The 23,343-nt window shown below is 36.3% G+C and overlaps 2 protein-coding genes across 5 annotated transcripts; both read left to right on the top strand.

The window, feature by feature from the left end:
• Nucleotides 1-1,348: 1,348 nt before the first annotated feature.
• Nucleotides 1,349-9,660, top strand: LOC113295043 (cystathionine beta-lyase, chloroplastic-like). Of its 4 annotated transcripts, XM_026543403.1 has the most exons (20): nt 1,349-1,772; nt 1,859-2,025; nt 2,656-2,743; nt 3,559-3,739; nt 3,830-4,241; nt 4,465-5,113; nt 5,284-5,735; nt 6,202-6,319; nt 6,408-6,570; nt 6,660-6,778; nt 6,884-6,954; nt 7,078-7,169; nt 7,258-7,345; nt 7,430-7,541; nt 8,280-8,376; nt 8,475-8,556; nt 8,749-8,866; nt 8,947-9,054; nt 9,130-9,232; nt 9,369-9,660. In XM_026543403.1, the coding sequence occupies exons 8-20, from the start codon at nt 6,260-6,262 to the stop codon at nt 9,542-9,544; spliced, it is 1,389 nt and encodes a 462-aa protein (XP_026399188.1). In that variant the 5' UTR covers nt 1,349-1,772; nt 1,859-2,025; nt 2,656-2,743; nt 3,559-3,739; nt 3,830-4,241; nt 4,465-5,113; nt 5,284-5,735; nt 6,202-6,259; the 3' UTR covers nt 9,545-9,660. The 4 variants fall into 4 exon arrangements, 3 of the variants coding, with proteins under 3 accessions (XP_026399188.1, XP_026399190.1, XP_026399189.1); XR_003332763.1 differs by having other exon boundaries at nt 3,830-5,113; nt 9,114-9,232; nt 9,369-9,645; XM_026543405.1 differs by lacking the exon at nt 3,559-3,739 and having other exon boundaries at nt 3,830-5,113.
• A 466-nt stretch (nt 9,661-10,126) lies between these two features.
• On the top strand, nt 10,127-22,018 carry LOC113293997 (cystathionine beta-lyase, chloroplastic-like). The gene is made up of 16 exons (XM_026542433.1): nt 10,127-10,227; nt 12,555-12,660; nt 18,801-18,834; nt 19,071-19,141; nt 19,333-19,495; nt 19,585-19,703; nt 19,786-19,856; nt 19,986-20,077; nt 20,166-20,253; nt 20,338-20,449; nt 20,643-20,739; nt 20,840-20,921; nt 21,136-21,253; nt 21,356-21,463; nt 21,540-21,642; nt 21,775-22,018. The coding sequence occupies exons 1-16, from the start codon at nt 10,127-10,129 to the stop codon at nt 21,948-21,950; spliced, it is 1,641 nt and encodes a 546-aa protein (XP_026398218.1). The 3' UTR covers nt 21,951-22,018.
• Nucleotides 22,019-23,343: the final 1,325 nt, after the last annotated feature.

Below are 23,343 nucleotides of genomic sequence, written 5' to 3'. Positions count from 1 at the left end.
TCTCTTATTTAGTTGTTTCCTTTCTATGCTCGATAAATATTTCATTATTTAGTTGTTTCCTTCCATTTATTTTCTATTAATTGTCCTAATAAAATTGGAAATTCCTGATATATTGACCTTTAAATATGCCAAGTTGCCAACGTCTTTGTCAGCTTATAGCAACCATACATTAAAGAGTTTCCTAATTTCCCGCCTGCCTTAAATAAATAATGGATTGTTTGACCTTAGGATATGTAAATTGATTTGATATAATATATCAATTGACAAATTAGACATAAATAAAACGCTGCCCAACTGGTTTGGGTCATTGATATATGAGCACGAGGTAATGAGTTCGAAATACTATGGATATATTTTTTGAAAAGAAAGAGGTCATACTTTAACTGGCTAGCCTGGCCAGGCCTGGATCGGCCAAAATTAAAACAGGCCTGGCTCAGGCTGGGCTCATTTAATAGGATCCAGGCCAGGCTTGGCCTGGCCAGCTTTATTGACAGGCCAACCCCGGTCAGGATGCAGGCCCAGGCTAGGCCAATCAGAGGCAGGCCAGGCCACGCCGGCCTGTTTGACACGGATTTTACTTCTATCGTGATCAGTGTATAAAACCTCAACCTCAACCCAATTTGGGTACTCTTCTTTAGCCTCCCTCTGTTGCCCGCCTCTACGACCTTCTTCCTCTCTTTTTTTCATTCATTTTTATTCATCCCTCTCTCTGCTCTGACCGTTACCTTTCTTTCTCCTTAAATCCATATGAAGGCATCATTCAATTCTCTAATTTAGCTACGCATTATGATGAATCTAGGAATTTATATTTTAATTGATTCTTCATACATTTAATTAGTTGAAAAACTCAAGGATCTGATTTTATCAACGAAGGTCATATAATGCAATTTGTTACTTAGAAGAACAAATTTGAGTGTCGGAGATCCAGTAATGGAAAATTAGTCTGTGTTGGTCTGTATTTCAGACTCTGTAAGATATACTCAAAATTATGTTAATGCCCCCAATATATTTAGCTGAGTTTAAAAAATAAAAATGAAATAAGGGTAAAATTGGAAATCACATTTTTACAGCTTCCACTGCTACAGTAAGCCTAGTTGGCTTTATATAATAGATAGAAATAGATGGCATGCACGCTGTTATACTTTAGATATAAACTCAATAATATATACAGTGTTAGCGTCCACATCGTCATGTTTTGGTTAATAAATTTGTATTTGCTTTCCGAGGTCAATTTAAATCTACTAATTTCATATAAAAAAATTTAAAATTAAAAAGCATTTTAATTTAAATAAATTGATGAATAAATTAAGAAGATAAATACCAAAACAGTAAATGCTTGCACCGGTAGATAAGAGTGCCTAAAAAATAAAATCTGGTTTCAAAAGTGGTGATTTAGAAATCTAGGGTTTTCGCTATTTCCTTTTTCAAAATTCAAATCCTTCTGCAACGAAAAATGTCAGAATTCAGAATCATGGCATGCCATATCCACTCTCTATCAACGAAGAAGGGAAGAAGAGGGGGTGATACGCAAATAAATTTTCCCGATTTCAGATAATACTCCAAATCAAATTGTACAATTTGTTTAGAAACGAGCTTGTATTGACTCAATCATGGAATGTCTGTGCTTTCATGATCAAAAACCATGAAATGTCTTCGTGTGGGTGGAATGAAAAACGGGAGCAATTAGAGTATGCTGGCCGTGTCTTAATTGCTTCAATCATGGAGGAGTATGACATAGGTTCATGGGAAGAACTTATCGACCTAATTGAGTGGTAAATTTCATTTTTCAACACCTGAATTTTCCACTTTTTAGTCTATTTCTATCAAGCAATTCATCTTTACAGTTTTGTATTTGTAGGATGCAATGATGTCAATTTCTCATGTCTTCATGGCATGCCATAACCCAAAATGGGTCCTGCAAGTGAACTAGACTGTGTTGTTAGGGAGGTATGTGGATGGTTGAGTGAAAAAGCCGAATTACCCGTATGGGGTAGGAAGACGGTGAAAGTCACTAACATTACACAGGTTGGGTAGTTAGCTCCCTGTCTCACTTACATGGCCTTTGTTGTGTTCATTTTTAGTACCTTTTCTTCACTATAAATAACATTGTAGTTATTGAATTGGAAAAGGTTATCAGAAATTTACAATTGATGTTAGATGAGGGATTTGTACATTTGAGCCTGTGGTTGTACAACTTAAGAGATGACTTTGTATTTACTCAATCGTTGAATGTTATTGCTTTGATGACCACGATTTCTTTGATATACTAGTCTTGGAGTGGGAGGAACGAACGGCTAAGTTAAAGGAGAGATTATTGGGTGTAAAAATTTGAACCTATTAATGTCTGGTGATCAGCCTCTTGAAACTAGGTTGCGTGAGTTTAAGCAGCTAAATTAGAGAATTTTAACTGTATCAGCATATCTAAATTGTTAAATTATGTTGATAGAGGTGCCTGCGAAGAAGTTATTGACCGAGTGGTGGGATGTGAAGCAGTAGATTTCATTGTTGAGCACCTTTTTTACAATTAGCAACTAAACACTTTTTAGTCTATACTTTCAAAATGAAATTTATCTTTCTATTATTGTATTTGTTTGATGCATTCCAAGTCAATGCCTCATATCATCATGGAATGCTAAGTGTTAAATGGGTGCGCAGATGGAAAAGAAAGACTCATGGAATGGTTGAATGCGAATACCATCCTGTATGGGTAAAAATGGCACGGCACGTCGCTAACATCTTACAGGTTGGCTTGTTTTCTCTCTCCATGAATTGTTGTTGTTGAGCTTGGTTTGCTTTGATGTGTTCGTTTTTGGTTTTTCTTGATTATAAAAAAATACACTGTAGTTATTGCGTTCGAGACGGGTAGTCAGAAATTTTTAATTGATGTTGTACAAACAGGGGTCACCTCATTAGCCAACGAGACCAAGTAGTGTCCATGCTATTAATAACTATTAACCTTTGCTCTTTGACTTGGTTATGTTGGATGTCATTCTCCGTCTAACTAAAGTAGTTGCTGATATTCGCAGCGCTCAGCTTTTTCATCCGCTCTTATTTATCACCGATTAGTTGCACTGCATATAGTTTAGGTCTCCTCTATTTTTTTGAGTGTGACATTTAGTTCTGACATCCGTTTGCTCCATATATAAGACAGGCTCGTATTTCCAGTTGTAAGGAAAATTTAAGCTTGATTTCCATCCCAGTCATGATCAATTTTGGAGTTGTAGTTTTGTTCATAGAGATGCAAACAATGTAGCTGATTCATTAGCTAAGCATGCTCTATCTATTTCAGATGCAGAGGAATGGCTAGATTTAAAGCCATTTTGGCTGGAATCAGTTCTAGCGGATGATAGACTATCTATGTAATTCATCTAATTCAATGAAATTCTTCCTTTCGTATTAAAAAAAAAAGTATTGCAATCATATGCATTTTGCTTTTGTGCCCATTGACCACTACTGACGACTAAACCCAACGTGTCCTTTTCTTCAAGTTGCTGCTTTAACTGCAAATATCTTCAACATTGTAATTCACCTGAGTAACACTTAGTATTTGTTTCCTAGTGTTCTAGCTACCTGTGGTGTCTTATATAACCTGCGATAATGGCCCTGAGGACTAGATGCAAATGGGTTGCTGCTATTAACACAATCATGGGTGTCATGGGCTTCAATTACTAGCGACTAGTATACATACCACGCCAACTTGGAACCTGGAAAGGGGAATTTTCCCGTAGGCTCATTAAGAGTATTCTTCTTCATATTCCAGTTTATTTCTTCTCGCTCTTTGTGTGTCCCACTCCAATCTGTTATTTCTAATATCGAAAAATCATTCCAGATTTCCTCTGGCACGACTCGGCTAATGGAAAGAAACATCATTGAGTGGGCTGGCAACGTGCGTGTCAACCAATTTATGAGGGGTCTAGCTATAAGAAGCCTTAAAAAGTTGAACAGAAGTTTGCTTATGAAGTGGTGTTGGCGCTTGGGTAAGGAGGACAATGCTTTGTGTATTGTGGTCAATTATTAATATATTATAGAGGAATATGGTTTCTGACTACTGCTGGAGAACTAAGGAGGCTAAAAATCCTTACGGTGCTCAGCGTTTGGAAGCATATTGGAGCTGTCGAAGAGGAATTCTATTCGAACTTTCACTTCAAGATTGGTAAAGGATACAAGGTTCGTCTTTTGGAAGATAATGGTGCAGTCAGGGAAATATGCAAAGTTCTCTGTCCCCTATAAACTTCCGCAGAGTAAACATCTCTCTTTTTTGCAACTGTATAACGCATCTGCAGATGGTCTAGCCTGAGATTTAGGTCAGGCAACTGTATAACGCATCCCACAGAAGATTTTCTGATGTGGAAATTGCAGAACTTTGTACCTTTGCGCCATTGTGTTTCATCTTGCTGAAAATGATCACTGGTGTGCACTGTGCACAAGTCAGGCAACTTAAAAGCTGAATTTCATACTTGGCAGGTTCTTCTACTACTTCTGGCACTTAGGATTTTCCATCTCGTAAAACGTGGTGTAGATTCTGACCTCAGAAGGTGGCCTTCTTTCTTTGGGAAAATGCTCCAAATAGGCTGCCAACAATGGTCCATCTCCAAAAGCGCAACTCTAGTTTAGTTACTTGTAGTGGGAATCAGGCTATTTATTTCTGCTGCCTCTGTAATCCATTGCTGAGTCAGCCACATTTCCGCTCATGCTCTTTCTCCAGGCAGATTCGATGTTTCTTCTTCAAAGGTGAAGGTATTGCTATGAACCTTCAGGGTACTATATACTATGGAACTAATGAGGAACTGGTCCTCCTTGTCACTCTTGCCGTGGTAAAGAAATTGAGACCCCCTGCTGCTATTATGTGGTTCATCAGGCTCGAATGTAATGCTCATACTTTGAACTGCCAAGAGAAATAATTCGAGGAAATTGTTACTGAGATAAAAATCAAGGTGTTTCTGTGGACTTCCAAGGCTACTTATTCTTCAAACCCCCTGTGCTGCTTAGTTTTCGTTGGCTGCTTCCGTATCTTTTATAAAATTTATTCTTTATCGAGCAAATAGAAGTATACGATCCGACTCTTTATCGAGCAAATAGAAGTATACGATCCGACGACGCCATGTGGTGAAAGGTTCGTGTCCATATCTTTTCTATTTGTTACTTTCTCCCTAAATTTCAATCAGCTATAAAGTGCCCATATCCTTTCTCTTTGTTATTTTCTCCTAAAATAACAATCAAGTACAAAGTGCCCATAGGGCCATACATATTCTATTTGTCATTTTCTCCTTCAAATTCAATCAGGAATTCCACTCACTGCGATGGCTATTCTTGGAAGGAAGTTCACCCAATTGTGCTTGGAAAGCTCATGAGCGCTGCCCAATTGATGAAATCGGGAAAATTTAGTGACAAGGATTACTCACTTTCTAGCATTTGCTTGTTCAGCAAACACTTTTACTAGTATTCATTTGATTAAAATTTTGACAGTGAATTCCATTTGGTTTGGTTTTGAGTCTTGTGACAAGGATTACTCACTTTCTAATATTTTTTTTCTTGCTTGTTCAAAAACAACTTTGATCAAAAAGAAAAAAAAAATTATAGAAAACACGCTACTTACTCGCTATTTGCGTGTTTTTAACAAACACTTAGCTTGACAGGTTCTTTGTCCCAAGTAATTGACATGTCCAGGTAGGAGTATGCACGAGCATGTATCCAAAAGCATGTGCACCTGGAAATTACTAATTTGATGTGGAGAGGTGGGACCCTTTTTTGAAACTGGATTTAGTTTAGGAGGATTAATATGATCTCATGTATGACAATGTGATGAGTCAAATGAGATCAAGTAGGATATGTGTATCCAGTCATAAAGTTAGACCAGGACCACTGTTGCCTAACAATATACTATATTAATTAAGCAATTATCGGCATTAAGCAAGCCGTTTTCTTTTAGTGAGTCAAATAAGGAAACACAATTAATAATGAGCAGCCTCGTAATAATCTTGTGATATACCATCTCTGATGTGGAGGAGATATCAAGAAGAATATTCAGTACTATCATTTTGGATTCAGTATCTTGGATCTATCTATGTATCTATATATATATATATATGTTAACACCACTTTTGATCAATCCGCATTTCTAAAGCTCTCTACTGACTACAGTTACAACAAACTTCTGTGCACTGATTTTGGAAGATTCCTTTACTGACTGTATTCTTGCAGAGTTGCAGTGGTGAATTAAGTAAAGCTGTAGGTTTCTTCTGCACAACAGCTTGAATCAATGGCTGTGTCTACCTTCAACCCCAGTTTCTGCTCTCTTCCTTCCCATCACAATGAACAGGTAAAAAAATTGCATTTCTCACTGATCTCTTTCATTTTTGGGCTCTCTTTCTGTTGTTCTCTTTGATTATCATTTTTTTTTCTTTCAGGGTGTGTTGAATGGAATTCCTGGCAAGGGGTTCGGATTTACCAAGAAGTTGTTTCCATCTGAGTTTCCTAAGAGTTTCCAATTGCGTTGCACTAATGATAAAAGAGATCATATGGATGTTAAAACATCAGCTTTGGCTGAGAGTATCTCTGAATGTTTTGATGGTTGTGCCTCTTCTACAGATTTGCTTGATTAAGAAGGTTTTATCGCAGTTTTCTATGTATTAATTGTTGTTTGATTTGTTGTTTTGCAGATGTGGAAGTGAATGTTATGGAACCTAGTGTTTCAACAACTATAATGAATTTCGAGAACAAATTAGATCCTTTTGGTGCTTCTAGTACTCCTATTTATCAAACAGCTACATTTAAACAGGTGAGTTCTCATTTATGCATGTTTCTTGATCTGTGAATTTGGATTATTTACTGTTTTTGATCCATTTTAAAATTGCATGCACCTCTGCTTTCCTTTTGGCTGCAGCCTTGTGGAACAGAATATGGTCCTTATGACTATAGTAGAAGTGCAAATCCTACACGGGACATGTTGGAAAGGTCTGAATTTTTTTTCTTTGGCAATTCCCTTCATGAATCTGGTTATGTGGGGATGTGTAATTTGTTCTTGATGATTTTGCAAGGGCTAGTTGTGAAGTTATTGTCTTGTTGTAATATGTTCAGGCTCTTAGCCAAGCTTGATAAGGCAGATCGCGCATTTTGCTTTTCTACTGGAATGGCAGCTTTGGCTGCTGTGACCCATCTTGTTGGAAGTGGTATTTTCTCACTCCTTCCAATGTTGTTTTACTCCCAATATGCATGTTCTGTTTATAGTGATCAAAAAAATAAATCAATGAATTTTAGGCCAAGAAGTTGTTTCTGGAAATGACATGTATGGTGGTTCGGATCGATTGCTTTCACAAGTACTTCCAGGGAGAGGAGTAGTAGTAAAGTTAGTCCACTTTCTCTTTTCGGGGTTTGATTTTGCAATTGTTATCTAATGCAAGAACTTCTAAATGGATGTTTCAATATGCAGGCGAGTGGATATGACTGATCTAAGTGCAGTTGCAGCTGCCATCGGTCCCTGGACAAAGCTAGTGTGGTTGGAGAGTCCAACTAACCCCCGGCTTCAAATTTCTGATATAAGGGTAAGAGCTGAATATGGGTAGAATACTATTGTGTTAATTACGACTAATTTTACAAAATTCCCCAAACTATTGTAACATGTTTTTCGTTTATAAGGAGGCCAAGGCATTTGTAGTTGTTATACTCAAATTTTCATATCATGTTTGGGTATAACTTTTTAGTTTGTTTTTGTTTGAATCTCTTTAGTTTAATATTTGGAGTTTGTTGTTAATTCTCATTTCTGGATGTAGTGTTTGTACCTGGTCAGCATGTATTAGTTTGGTCTGGATAGATTTTTCTTAGGTCAGTAGATATTCGTCTTTGGGCCTGTGAGCTCTAGGCAGTGTGTTTCATTTCCGTGATTTGCACGTTTTACCTTGAAAGTTGGAAATTTCCTGAATACTCACCAAGAACACCCCAATTCACCTGAGAATTTTTAAAATTGCTCATATATGAATTCTGAAATTCCAATATTCAAGCTCCGAATTCCATTGAGAATTCTGCCATTCTCCTCCCAAAAGGAAGTCAGGCACAACAATTCTAAATCATTCTACTTTCCCATTTCACTGTTCTCATATTCGTCTCTTTGTGAGATATGCTTTTGGGCTTCAGTAACTCTTGATGTAGAGAAGAGGTAATGGAGAAGGTGGATGGATCTGCCAAATACCAAAATTAGTAGGCTTTACAATGAAGAGTTTCATATCTTATAGTTTATCGATTTCTTATCAAACATGGCTTCCATTTTTTTTTTTAATGTTCAGAAAATAGCGGAGATTGCTCATGCAAATGGTGCCATTGTGCTGGTGGATAACAGTATAATGTCCTCTGTGTTGTCTCAGCCATTAGAGCTTGGAGCAGGTAATTGCAATAAACATCCTACGGTTGGAAAAATTTGGAATTTCAATATATTGCGCTGAGGTTCTATTTTTCCTTATACTTAATCTCCATCTTTGCAGATATTGTGATGCACTCAGCTACCAAGTTTATATCTGGGCATGCTGATGTCATGGCAGGAGTCCTTGCTGTGAAAGGAGAAAGGTTTTTCCCTCTAGTAGCTTTTTTGTGCATTTGATATAAAATTTTCCCATATCGAAGAAAATGACGCTTCCGTATTTGATATGTTAGACTCATTGGTTGTTGGATTAGATATAGATCCTATTCCACTGACTAATATTTTATGTGTCCCTATCCGCATTTTCTAATATGTTTCCGTGATGTTTTATTCATCAGCTTAGCAAAAGAAATAGCTTTCCTGCAAAATGCTGAAGGGGCAGTTTTAGCTCCATTTGACTGCTGGATTTGCTTACGGGGAATTAAAACCATGGCTTTACGCGTTGAAAAGCAGCAGGTGCTCCATTTTTAAGGATAAGTTTATTGGGCTACCAATTCAGTATTGTAACGAATTTTTCACCCTCATATGTTCCGCAGGAGAACGCTCAAAAAATTGCTGAATATCTTGCTTCTAATCCTCGGGTGAAGAAAGTCAACTATGCTGGTCTCCCTGACCATCCTGGACGTGCTCTACACTATTCTCAGGTACAGATTCATGTCCGAGGTTTCTGCGTTGTATTACTTTCGAGACTATCTCACAATAGGTTTTTCCTTTTTCAGGCAAAGGGAGCCGGTTCTGTGCTTAGCTTTGTGACGGGGTCAGTAGCACTCTCAAAACATATCGTGGAAACTACCAAGTACTTCAACATAACAGTCAGTTTTGGTAATCGTCCTTCCTACTTGAAAAAATTGCTGGCCGTTTCTTTGTTTTTTTTTTAATACTTTTGGAGCTTGCAGGGCTACCAAACTATTAACTGCACTGACCTAATTTTAGTTTCAATTCTTCTTCTTTTTTATAGGGAGTGTGAAGTCTCTCATTAGCTTGCCCTGCTTCATGTCCCATTCAGTTATACCTGCTGCAGATCGTGAAGCCAGGGGTTTGACTGAAGATCTCATTCGCATATCCGTGGGCATTGAGGATGTAAATGATTTAATTGATGACTTGGATTATGCAATTAGAACTGGACCTATATAAGGAACTGCAGATTTTACTTCGAGCATGTATTTCTTCTGGCTTGTGATCTACAGTTCAAACATTTTCGTATATGAGAATGAATAAAAAAAATTCTTCTTTGTTCTAATCTTTTTCCATTTTGTGACCTTTAATTTTTTTTCTCGAAAAAGAAGTTAAACCTCCTTTGATAAATTGATAAAGCCAATTTAAAAGAAACCGTACATTTAAGAACAAAATTCTCCATCTTACACAATATGGTGTAACATCACAGCGTCTTTTACTTTGAATCGTCGCTTGGCATTTTCTCATCTTAGGCCAAATTTATAGTATGCACTCTACACCTAAGAAGACCGTTTAAACATGTAACCTCTTTCCTCCTTCGAATAGCAAGCAGCATATTATATACTACTGAAATACTGTTGCAACATGCGATTTGGATGGAATGCTCTGTGTATGCTGTATTACTTAAGTCATAATTTATGATATGAAGCAGACATATGGTCCGTAACTTCTCATATTCCTAACATGATCACATAGTTATTGCATGATCTCGAAGATCAAGGTTTGCATGACTTAGTTGTGGATTTCAGGCTCAAAATCAAAATGGCTATTATGATTCATGATAATCTTCTTATCTTACTGGCGTGCAGCATTGTTCCTGCTCTACGAGCTGTCACTGACCCATTAGAATTTAACAACAAAAAGTAACAGTACAACTGTACAGGGAGCAAATTGAACCCTTAATCTGCTGCATTATGTTTGACCGATCGGTGTTATATCAAAGCTCATCTGCTAAACAGAATGTACATGACCGTGTTTGCCATGCAATTCTGATTAACCAATTCCAACACGTGTTTATAAATAATAATGTCTCGTTATTGTTATTTCTAATTCTCGTCGAATTAGAGTTCTAGAGATCAAAAACTTTCTTAAAACAAACTGAAACGAATATTGGAGGAAACTACACATATCGGCATATGATCCATACGAGATAAGAATGGGAATGAGGCATTCTCATACACAAGTGTTTAGGTTTTCTATCCAAGAAAAACATAACTTCATTTGGTCTAGGAGTGTAAAATTTAATTGCATACTAGCATGAGTTACTTTATGAAAATGTAAGAAGACATTTCAGATATGTTTAACATCAGAATCCTAGAAATAATTGGCAAGGGAATAGTCCAGTCGGACAGTGGTTGAACTCTGGTGTTAGAGGCTAGAGGTTCAAATCCCTTGCTGTCCGTATTGAAAAAACAAATGGTATTTAATAAAATCAAACAACACTTTGCTCATAGCTGGAGGTTCAATTCCCGTTGCGGTTAGGTTGCTAGAGACATCTTAAGTCAACTTAAGCAAATCGATCGGTACATTCGGTTCCCTTGCTAAATATCAATCTGGTGCACTAAGAAACTAGCAACATAGTTTGGTCAGTCTGCTGAATCTATGCATTTTCCATGTCTCCTCATACCAAGAAGCCTAATCAGGAAATGGTACGTAGTAACCCTGCTATATTACTAATCTAATCGTCTTTTAATTCCTCTTAGAATTGCTTCATTACATCCGTCAATTACGGCATTAAGTTCAATTATCAATTACCGATATCTTTTAAATCTGAAAGTTATATATGTCCCAGCCTTTTTGCTGTTCAACTTAATGCCGTTAATTGAATAATCACCCCGATTTACCTGCCATTACAGGGGACATTGTTTGACATTCTGACCTGGGTAATGTTTTTTTCTTTTTAGGATTACAGACTAACGTCCTACAATTGTTGTGTTGGAGTGGGAGTGTGTTAGTGATGGTTTGTTGGTTAAATTATCAAAATCCTAAGATAGTAGACTTCCGATTTTGGACTTCCAAAATTTGGCCAAGTTGGTGATAACACTCACGTTTCATTTAGAGATTTAGAGTGAAGGAACTATACTTATTCTCTGATGAGGAGGAAAAATTAAGAAGAATATTCAGTAACATCTTTTGGATCTATCTATATGTTAACACATTTTTTGGCTCTATGCATATCTCCAAAGCTTCTTATTATCTAGAGTTTCAACAAACTTTTGTGCAGTGAGCCAGTGACTATGGAAGATTCCTGTACTGACTATATTCTTGCAGCAGTGATTAAAGTCAAGCTCTAGGTTTCATACTTTCATCTTGGGTTCAAGCAATGTCTGTGACCACCTTCAACCCTTGTTTCTGCTCTCTTCCTTCCCACCTTAACGAACAGGGAAACTGTTTTTGTATTTCTCACTGCTCTCCTTCTGTCTGTATGTTTTTTCCTCTGATTATCATTATTCTTTATATTGTTCTCTATAAGGGTGTGCATGGAGTTTTTGGCAAAGGGTTCGGGTTTACCAAGAAACTATTTCCATCTGAGTTTCCTAACAAGAATTTCCGATTGGGTTGCACTACTAACAAACGACATGATATGGATGTTAGAACATCAGCTTTGGTTGAGAGTGTCTGTGAATGCTTTGATGGTTCGTCTGCATCTTCTACAGATTTGCTTGTTTAGGAGGCTTTTTGTTAAAACTTCTCTATATCCTGATGTTTTGATTTGGGGATGCCCATTTCTAACAATTTTTATGGCAAATCTAAAATATTTGCATACGCCAGAAATTACTACAAGCTAAATTATAATTCATAAAAATTAACAATGGCATAATTCGGAATTTAAACTCCAATACTATTTGGGATGGGTTATCCAGTGTTGTGTTTTTTTTTTTTTTATTTGAGTTACAATAACTCTACAGTTTTCTCCAACTTCTCGACTTGTATTGGGTTCGACCCTCGGTGTTTCCTCCATGATTACATTATTCACTCGGCATCTGGCTAAGAAAAACATTTAAATATGGAATCTTGCTAGTTCTTCCATTGAATAACAAGAAGTGTATATAAAAGTGTTGCAACATGAGATTTGAATTGAAAGCACTGCTGTGTCAAGTCAAAATATATATGTATGAAACATCGTACCCTATTCTTCACATGATCAATATTTAGTTGCATGTTAAATTGTGCTTCTTTTTTTTTCAAGATTGGTTCTGTGGAAGGTGCTCATGACTGGATTTAAAATGATAACATTTATTGGCGGTTCATCTAGTAGTGATCACCGTGGAACAAAATCTGAATCTGATGGACAGGTTATTTTGCTGACAATTGACTCTATTAGTCTTAAAGGTTTAAAAGCTTTCTAGTTAGTTCAATACCTGAAACACATCAAATCCTCCCTTAAAAAATGGAACTATCAAAAGTTCGTATAATACATAACTAGTGAATGATTTAAAGTTAAAATTGGTTTACGCTAAAATTTAAACCTTCTCACAAAACAAGATTCTCCATCTTACACGTCAACACTCCGGCGTCTCTAACGAGTATTTTTTACAATAATTCTATAGTTTTCTCCAACTTCTTGACTTGGCGTTTTCTCATTTCAGGAAAAATTAATATGCACTCTACAACTAGGAAGACCATTTAAATGTGTAACTCTTTCTTCCTAGGAATAACAAGAAGCATATATATACACTAATAGTGTTGCAACATGAGATAAGCATATATATACACTAATAGTGTTGCAACATGAGATTTGGATGGTCCGTAACTTTGTGGATGCTGAATTAGTCAAGTCATTTATAATATGAAGCAGCCATATGGTACATAACTTCTCATATTCCTTACCTGATCACATAGTTATTGCATGATCCGGAAGATCAAGTTTAACTTAGTTGAGGATGTCAGGCTCAAAATCAAAATGGCTATCATGATTCTGCAAATCTTCTTTTCTTACTGGGCGTGCAGCCCAAAATGCATTGCTCCTGCTCTAAGATATGTTCCTGACCCAAGCCCAGTAATGGGAGGTTTCTCCGTTGCTGTTGACAAAATATTTCAATTGTATAAGGAGAAAATTCAACCCTTAACCTGATGCATTATATTGACTATAGAAAAGTCATGTATGCTAGTGCCCATCTGCTAAACAGAATGTACAAGACCTTGTTTGGCATGTAATTTGGATTGAGCAATTTCATTGTAGCGGTGGAACCCGGATCCAAGACTGGGATGGCTTGGAGAAAAAATTATGCTTGTAACCCGGTGTGACTATATGAGTACCTGGCTTGAGCTAAAATAGGCTATCAGTTACGGCCAAAGTAAAATAACTTTTTATGATTGGGGGTGGCTTCGGAGAGGTTAAGTCTGGCCACAGTTCCGCCCCATCATTGTTTATAAATAATAATGTCTTGTTATTGTTATTTCTAATCTTATCAGAACTAGAGTCCTGGAGATCAAAAACTTGCTTAAAACAAACTGAAACCGGTGGAATGTTGGAGGAAACTGTACACATGTGCACATGACATATGAGATAGCTATGGGAATAAGGCATTCTCCTGAGTATAAGAGTTTTCAGGTTTTTTATCTAAGAAAAATGTGATTTTCGATCCTCTAGTCTATGGAGTGTACAACTTAATTGCACAATAGAATAAGGTAGTTTAAGAAAAAGTGAGAAGCCAGTTTCATATATGTTTAACATCTGAATGCTAAAAACAATTGGGTATTTTAATAATAATAAACTCAAAAAAGTCTTTTGATCAATTTTCTCATAATATTGAGGTTAGTTCCTAGTTAGTAAGTTCGCGAAAGATTCGCGAATCATTCGCGAATTTTTCTGTATCACGAATTTTACCGTCTTATTCGCGTACGTTTGTAATTCCGAACCCAAGTCGCGTATTATGTGGCAATCCCGGATTATTTACGAATCGTTCACGAATTTTACGTATCCCGAATGATACGTCCGCTTAATTCGCCATAAATTCTTTAGCTTTTACTTTTCAAAGACTCCACTTTTTGGGCTTTACTGCCTCCCGAGCATACACGACCGAATATTAGACGTGTTGTAATTTTTATGAAACAAAAACGACTGAAGAGATTTGAAGGTGAAGGTGAGAGAGATCTCAAACTCACTAACCAAGCATCTAAACCACCATACGACGTCCTCTTAGATAACTAATGTTGTATATATTATTAATATCATCATATTAAGTTTATTTTTTCTTTAAATAACTCACACATATGCATAAAAATTGGTCTATGACCTTATAAATACAAATTATTTGTTATATATAGATACCGAATTTTCAGAGCCGAACTCACATTTATAAATCGAATTATACACGTACGTATGCCGTTCCGAATTACTGACGAATCACGTCCCGTTGATCGAATTTTGGACCGAATCTGGATTTTACAAAACCGTATAATACTCGTACATTTACCGTTCCGTATGTTTGACGAATCCCGAATTGCTAACTAGGGGTTAGTTTGGTGGAGCTATCTTTGAATATTTTTCAGGTTTTTTTTTTCCAATATTTTGACTTTTCCATGAGCAGCTTTTCGAGCTTTTTTAATTTTTTTACTTGAAAAAGACGAGCACTTATTTTGTCTTCAAGACTCGATATTCATTGAGAGTCATTACTTAATTACTTTAGGTGTAGCAAGTTTTTTCTCAAGTTTTCGAGATCTTGAACAAGTTTTCAAAATTCAGCGGTCTTCGAACACAAAGCTTCTGAAAATATTTGGACAAATTCTCAAAAAACAGCTTGTCTTTAACACCATAGTACTATGACTCTATGAGTCTACACTCAAGGGTTTCTAATTGTCATTGGTAACTTCCTATTTTAAAGAGGAAGATGACTAATGTCCATGGTGTAATATGTTACGTTTCTCACCCGTGTCTTCCTCATCATAGTTAGACGAACACTTCAAACCAGAGTTTGGTTTAGAATATGTTTCTCATTCAATGGAAACTTTTGTACCTCTTTCAAAGTTTATGTGATACCTTGCGGAAAACATGTAGGCATTACCGGAGAATTACTATTTTTTAGAATTAGTTTGTTTCCCCGGATAAAGTATCAAGTTGTGAGTCTTTTATGATTATCTCATTCCAATGGCTATTAGATAATATTTATAAACACAGTTTTTCATAGATCATAGGATGTTTATTAACTCTTTTGAGTTTTCTAACAACCTTTTTAGTTTTTTTAACAACGACCCATAGTATGAACTACAAATCATCACATCCCTGATTTCTACATTATTATTATTATTATTATGAAAGGATTTTGTCTAAAGAAGAAACATATATTAAAAGAAACCAGTTAAGAGCCTAGCAACAAGTTGGGCTTCAACATCTTTTTGAATAACTAATCATATTCAAACGAAAAACAAATTTTCAACATTAATATTAACAACATGCCTAAGTATGTAGTTCTTCAACCTTTTCAAAAACTCAATAGTTCAAATACCAAGTTAGCCCCAGGTAGTAAAAGGTAGGGTACCAAAACTATATCCATTGGTGCTAAATACATCAAGATATTTAGTCCGCTTGCACTCAACGGCTTTATCCAAGGGAAGGCCCCATGTAAAGGAATGTACACCAACCCCCAACAAACAGGGAAACCCTATTTACATGAAAAACAGAGTAATATGCGCCTTGTTAGTCATGTCCATTGCAGATGACACGTACTTGTCTTTGGTGCAGAATAGGACTTCCACTTGAATCTTCTTACCTAATTCAACCATGTTGATCTCACCAGTTTCATGTCTTAGTTTTCTCTTGTACTCCGACCAAGAAGATGATAATTCTTCTATCACAACATAAACTTGAAACATCTCATCAATAAGCATACCTTAGCAAGTATTTCGTTTATGATTTGTTGAAGTTAAAGAAGTTCAATAACAAGATTATCATTCGTGATCTTGAAATCCATACACTTTGCTACTAAAATTTCTTGCTACCAGCAGTCTCTGCTTGATACTTTGCTTCTAATGCAGACCAAAAATCATAAATAATGAAATTTTCTTTAGCATTATATAAATGATACATCGCATCTTCCAAACAGTTCATGATATGATTTTTAGCCATATAATAAGCCCTTATGTAATATGGTTTATTATCATCATTAATAACTTCAACATTCACCAATTTATCTAAAGGAATCAGTTCTGCGTCCAATTCACGATGGCTCGGAAAAAAAACATCTTTGATTGCCATCCCTTGAAATCCTTTCCGTTAAACTTCTGTGGTCTTTCAACGTCGATCTTAATTGTCATTGTTATAGGGAATACTAATGTGTTAAGATTGTCGGAATCTTGCAACAATGAACAACACGTTAGATGTAAGAAAAAAATAATATCTAATGAACTGAATAAAAACAACTCTACCGAAACAACTTGACAAGGGAAGAATCACAAGTTCAACAAGTTATCTTTAACACATTAGTTCGCGGGTATACTCAATATGAGTAGTGCTAAACCCCTCACAGCGAAAATGTGTGCAGGATAAGACTGCCCGATATAACTTGAGTTAGTACAACAAAGGTTACCCACTCTTGAACTTAGCAACAAGGATTGAAGTGAGCACGTCGCGTAAAACAAAGCAAGAAGATGATTAAAAGAAGGAAATTAAAAACGGAAAAGGAATTCTCCCACGAATAAACACTTAGAGAAATTAATTTTGGAAATTGTTTCCTAAAGAAAACTCGTAAAAATAAATCCAAGTAAACATAGAGACATAAACATAAGACTTGGTGCATGGTATACGCACATATTCATGGGTTGGAATATGTATCGTTTTCCCCACCCGTTTTACTCTAGTATGCCCAATGTGGAATTAAAGAGATTCATTCACTTAAAAAAAAATGAGTATCCATAAAACCCTTAGGTCATAAGATCAAACCATACCAGGACCAAAAACTTTTAGTTAAAACTCTTTTTTCTCCAACACATGTTACTCGGCATATTATAGAGAATTAAAGTACCGAGCCTAGCTGTAGTGTTCGATTTCTGAATTGAGGAACTTGGATAGGAACTGTGTTTTTTGTCTGAAATGTAATCTACTAAGCCACTATTACTTTGAATGTGCTCTCGAGAAAGGGAATAGCCACTAGGCCATTTCAGGAATTTGGTTTCAAGGTTTCATTCTTGTTTTTTAGGATTTGTGACCCTGTCATGATGTTGCTGTCGAGGTTTCGCTTGTTAGCCCTCTCTTTTGGTGTTATTTCTGGCTGTTTGGAGTTACCTTTGTGCCCTTCCTTTTGTTTCGCCTAGGCGCTCCTCTTATCTTTCTTTATTCAAAAATATCTTAACCTTTTCGTCAAAAGGAAATTTCTTGTTTCTAATGTCTTTTCGAGCTCCAGCTGAAAATCAGTTTTGGTTTCGGATGTTTATGTTAAGTGGGCTAATTCTGTGGGCCTCTAGTTGTGCTACATTAAAGTTGCTAGTAGCTGCCTTTGCTAAGGCCTAAGGGATAAGGGAAACATATTAGGGTTGTTCCTTTTTTACCTATATAAACTAATCATAAACTACAGGAGCAACACTTTCTAATCTCTATCTCATCCAACCAAACTACAACTCCGCCTTTTTTCGCTTCTTTTTCTTCTGAATCTCTGTGATCCGAAAACTCTTTGATTTTTGATTTGCTGCTCAAATGGATTACTGGGAACATTTCACATCTACATACCTATACAGCATTATAATATTTCCTCTCAAAAGTAAGTTAGATAGGGCGGAGACATTAGAACCAAAGAGTATCCTTCTTATGAGTGTAAATGTAGAAACTGGTAACCGGGGAAAGATGTCTGATAGTCTAGAATACTGGCACCAACTGATTATGGGAAACTATTAACATCTTTCTGATGTACATTCTTTCATGTATCTTGAGTTCGGAAAAGAAGATTAAGTACATATATATGTCTCTTATTGTGGTATAAGAAGCTGATCAATAAGGGTGAGTTGTGTTGGATAGATACGAATTGACGGTGGGCATTATGATTTTTCCTCTCGATTGGCTTTGGTGGTTCTGATTTGGGCATTGTAAATTTTTTATTCCTCTTAGTTTTTTTTCTAATCATATTGCTGGTTCTGATTTGGGCATATATGTAATACTTTTTAGTTGTTTGATAAGATTCTAAAAAGAAGAAAAGAGTTTATTTAGCACTGAGATTAAGATAGCCTGGATAAGAATTGATGCTGTAATATTGGTACTTGATCTTTGTACAATTATGGTTGTAATTGTTGAGCAGATTCAGCAGATATTGCTTGTGAATTGCTTATATCTTCTGCATCTAATTAAGTAGATATTGCTTGTCAATTGCCAATATCTTCTACATTTATATCTCCCAGCCTTTTTGTTGTTGGATTTAATGCTGTTAATTGCAAAATCACCCCTATTTACCTGCCATTACAGGGGACATTGTTTGACACTTTAATGTTTTTTTTTTTTTTTTAATAGGGGTTGTGTGGGAGTGGGAATTGTGTTAGTGATGGTTAGTTGGTTGAATTACCAAAATCCTAAGATAGTAGATTTCTGATTTTGGACTTGCAAAATTAGGCCCAGTTGGTGATAACACTCATGTTTCATCTAGAGTGATGCAACTATACTTATTCTCTGATGAGGAGGAGAAATCAAGAAGAATATATTCAGTAACACCTTTTGGATCTATCTATATGTTCACACATGTTTTGCACTATTCATATCTCCAAAGCTTCTTATTATCTGCAGTTTCAACAAACTCCTCTGCAGTGACTTTGGAAGATTCCTGTACTGACTCTATTCTTGCAGCAGTGACTAAAGTGAAGCTCTAGGTTTCATACTTTCATCTAGGGTTCAAGCAATGGCTGTGTCCACCTTCAACCCTTATTTCTGCTCTCATCCTTCCCACCTTAATGAACATGGAAATTGTTTTTGTATTTCTCACTGCTCTCCTTCTCTTTGTATGTTTTTTTCTCTGATTATCATTTTTTTGTATACTGTCATCTATAAGGGTGTGCATGGAATTTCTGGCAAGGGGTTTGGATTTACCAGGAAGTTGTTTCAATATGAGTTTCCTAACAAGAGTTTACAATTGGGTTGCACTAATAACAAAAGAGATGATATGGATGTGACAGCATCAGCTTCGGTTGAGAGTGTCTGTGAATGTTTTCATGGTTTGTGCATCTTCTACAGATTTGCTTGTTTAAGAGGCATTTTTGTTAAAAGTTCTTTATATACTGTTGTTTCATTTGGTTGTTTGCAGATGTGGAGGTGAATATTAAGGAACCAAGTATTTCAACAACTATCATGAATTTTGAAAACAAATTAGATCCTTTTGGTGCTTCTAGTACTCCTATTTATCAAACAGCTACATTTAAGCAGGTATTTTTCAATTTAGTTGTGTATTAATTTTGATCAATTTTAAGATTTCATGCGTTTCTGCTTTAATTTATTTTGGCTGCAGCCTTGTGGAACAGAGTGTGGCCCTTATGCCTATAGTAGAAAAGCGAATCCTACACGGGACATGTTGGAAAGGTCGCAATCATTGTTTTTCTCTGTCAATTATGTTTATTAATTTTTTATTGTAAATGTGTAGTTTGTTCTTGATGCTTTGCAAGGGCTACTTGCGAAAAATTACTTGTTGTTTTGCTGTAAATTGTTCAGGCTCCTAGCCAAGCTTGACAAGGCTGATCGTGCATTTTGCTTTTCTACTGGAGTGGCGGCTTTGGCTGCTGTGACCCATCTGGTTGGAGCTGGTACTTGCTCACTCTTGATAACTTTCTTTTACTGCCCATATGCATGTTCTTTGTCTAGTGAATAATAAGATGAATCAATTAATTCTAGGCCAAGAAGTTGTTTCTGGAAATGACATGTATGGTGGTTCTGATCGATTTCTTTCACAAATACTTCCAGGGAGAGGAGTAGTAGTAAAGTTAGTACCCAATTTCTCTTCTTGAAGTTTGATTTGTAATTGTTACTTAATGCAAGAAGTGGTAAGAATGCTTTCCATATGCAGGCGTGTGGATATGACTGATCTAAGTGCGGTTGCAGCTGCTGTCGGTCCCTGGACAAAGCTAGTGTGGTTGGAGAGTCCAACTAACCCCCAGCTTCAAATATCTGATATAAGGGTAAGAAACTGACTTCATCTGTGTTCGATTTGTAATCTGGGTATGACTAATTTTGCAAAATTTAACCAAATTTTGTTACCATGTTTGGGTATAACCTTTTAATTTGTTTTTCTTTGAATCTCCTTATTGTTTTTATTTAATCTCAGATACATTAAAGCATTTTCTCAAACATGGCTTCCTTTTTCATGTCCAGAAAATAGCCGAGATTGCTCATGCAAATGATGCCCTTGTGCTGGTGGATAATAGTATACTGTCCTCTGTGTTGTCTCAGCCATTAGAACTTGGAGCAGGTAATTGCAATAAACATCCTATGGTTGGAAAAAATTGCAATTACAACATATTGCGGCTGAGGTTCTATTTCGCCTTTTACTTAATCTCTATCTTTTGCAGATATCGTGATGCACTCAGCTACCAAGTTTATATCTGGGCATGCTGATGTCATGGCAGGAGTCCTTGCTGTGAAAAGAGAAAGGTTTGCGCCCTCAGCTTTAGTAGTTTTCCCGTGCATGTGATAGAAAATTTTCCTTTGGTTAAGTAATGACGCTTCCGTAGCTATTTGATATGTTGAATCCACTTCTTGTCATGTTGGACAAGATATAGATCCCATTCCGCTCACTAATATGTGATCCTATCCGTATTTCTTGTTTTGACACATTTTTTTGTTCCCGTTATCCTTTGTTCATCAGCTTGGCAAAAGAAATAGCTTTCCTGCAAATTGCAGAAGGGGCTGTTTTGGCACCATTTGACTGCTGGGTTTGCTTACGAGGAATTAGAACCATGCCTTTACGTGTTGAAAAGCAGCAGGTGCATCCTGATTTCTAAGGAATTAGTTTTCCTGGGCTACAATTTCAGTTATGATATCTTGCTTGTGTTTAACCCGGATTTTCACCCTCATATGTTCCGCAGGAGAATGCTCAAAAAATTGCTGAATATCTTGCTTCTAATCCTCGGGTAAAGAAAGTTAACTATGCTGGTCTCCCTGACCACCCTGGACGTGCTCTACACTATTCTCAGGTATAGATCCCTGTACGAGGTTTCTGCGTTCTCTTACTTTTGAGACTATCTCACAATGAGGTTTTTCCTTTTTCAGGCAAAGGGAGCGGGTTCTGTGCTTAGCTTTGTGACGGGTTCCGTAGCACTCTCAAAACATATCGTGGAAACTACCAAGTACTTCAACATAACAGTCAGTTTTGGTAATCATCCTTCCTACCTCTTGAAAAAATTGCAGATCGTTTCTTTCTTCTTAATTTGGAGGTTGCAGGACTGCCAAACTGTTAACTTCTGATCTAACTTGATTTTCTAATCTTTTATTAATTTTTTTCTAGGGAGTGTGAATTCGCTCATTAGCTTGCCTTGCTTCATGTCCCATTCGGTCATACCTGCTGCAGATCGGGAAGCCAGGGGTTTGACAGAAGATCTCATTCGCATATCTGTGGGCATTGAGGATGTAAACGATTTGACTGATGACTTGGATTATGCAATTAGAACTGGACCTATATAAGGAACTGCAGATTTTATCTTGATCATGTATTTACTTCTGCATTTTCATCTACAGTTCAAACATTTTCGTACATGAGAATGAATAATTTTTTTTTCTTTGTTCTAATCTTATTCCGTTTTCTTTATTTTGAACAAGCATGTTATGCGACCTTCACCGTTACAAGTTCCATGTGTAGGCCTATGGCCAAGCTTAAATTATTTTACAAAGACATATATAGTAACTTAGGTTGAGCCAATTATAAACCAGCAACGGAATAATGGATAAGTTACTCGTAACCTATTTAGAATATCCAAGTGTCGTGCCTTTTATATTTGAGCTATAATAACTCTACAATGTTCTCCAACTTCTCAACTTGTATCAGCTTCGACCTTTTGTGTTCTCCTCATTATATTTCAACAAAGCATTATCCACACTGCATCTCGCTAAGAAAATCATTTATACATGTGTAATCTAGCTTCTAATGATCTCTGCATGCTGTTTCAAGTCATAATATATGTTATTCCCTCCGTTTCTATAAAAGTGTTACTTTCACTTTTTCATTTTAACCTAAAAATAGGCCAAATTGAAAAAGTGAAAGTAACACTTTTCCAGAAACGGAGGTAATACGAAACATCATACTCTATTCTTCACATGATCAAAGTTTAGTTGCATGTTAAATTCTAGTCGTGTTCAAGTACAGTAAGGCCATTCCAAAGGTTGGTTGTGTTGTAGGTGCTCAATGTCATGACTGGATTTAAAATGACAGTATTAGCGGTTCATGTAATAGCGATTACTTTGACAAGTTTATATTTGATACGTATGTGTTTTAAAATGCTTTTTAATGATATAAAATTTACGAATATTTATAGTATAGTTTGAGAGATAAATTATTTCTAACGTGTACTACTAAGTCAACTAATTTGGGACGGATCAATAAATTGGAACCCTATTCTTGCCAAACACAACGTGCACGACCTTGTTGGCAACTTGGTATGCCATGTAGTTCTAATTGAGCAATCTCATCATATGTTTCTTTATTTACATACATGTATGTATAGTAATGTCCCGTAATTGTTAGTTCAAAATCTTGTTGAATGAGAGTTCAAGATATTGAAAACTTGTTTAAAGCAAACAAGAATCAATGGAATGTTAGAGGAAACTATGCACATGGATGTGACGAAGCAGATTATTACGAGAGGTTTTCTATCTAATACGGTAGTTTTCTATTGAAGAAAAAGAGTATTTATAAGAAATGCCGATCTATTATAAAATTAAGTAGAGACCTTGGAGTAAATTTACGGGGGCTTTAAGTTTTTGTTTTTCAATCGGATCTCGATTATTACCCCTTGCCCGTGTAATAAAGGAACCAATACTGAGAATCACTTTTCCACCCATATTGACCGTAATATCTAAA

This window comes from Papaver somniferum, chromosome 7 (assembly GCF_003573695.1).
Source record: "Papaver somniferum cultivar HN1 chromosome 7, ASM357369v1, whole genome shotgun sequence".
NCBI classification, from domain to species: domain Eukaryota; kingdom Viridiplantae; phylum Streptophyta; class Magnoliopsida; order Ranunculales; family Papaveraceae; genus Papaver; species Papaver somniferum.
The sequence above is the reverse complement of the archived record's forward strand: the minus strand, read 5'-3'. Positions and strand labels throughout refer to the sequence as shown.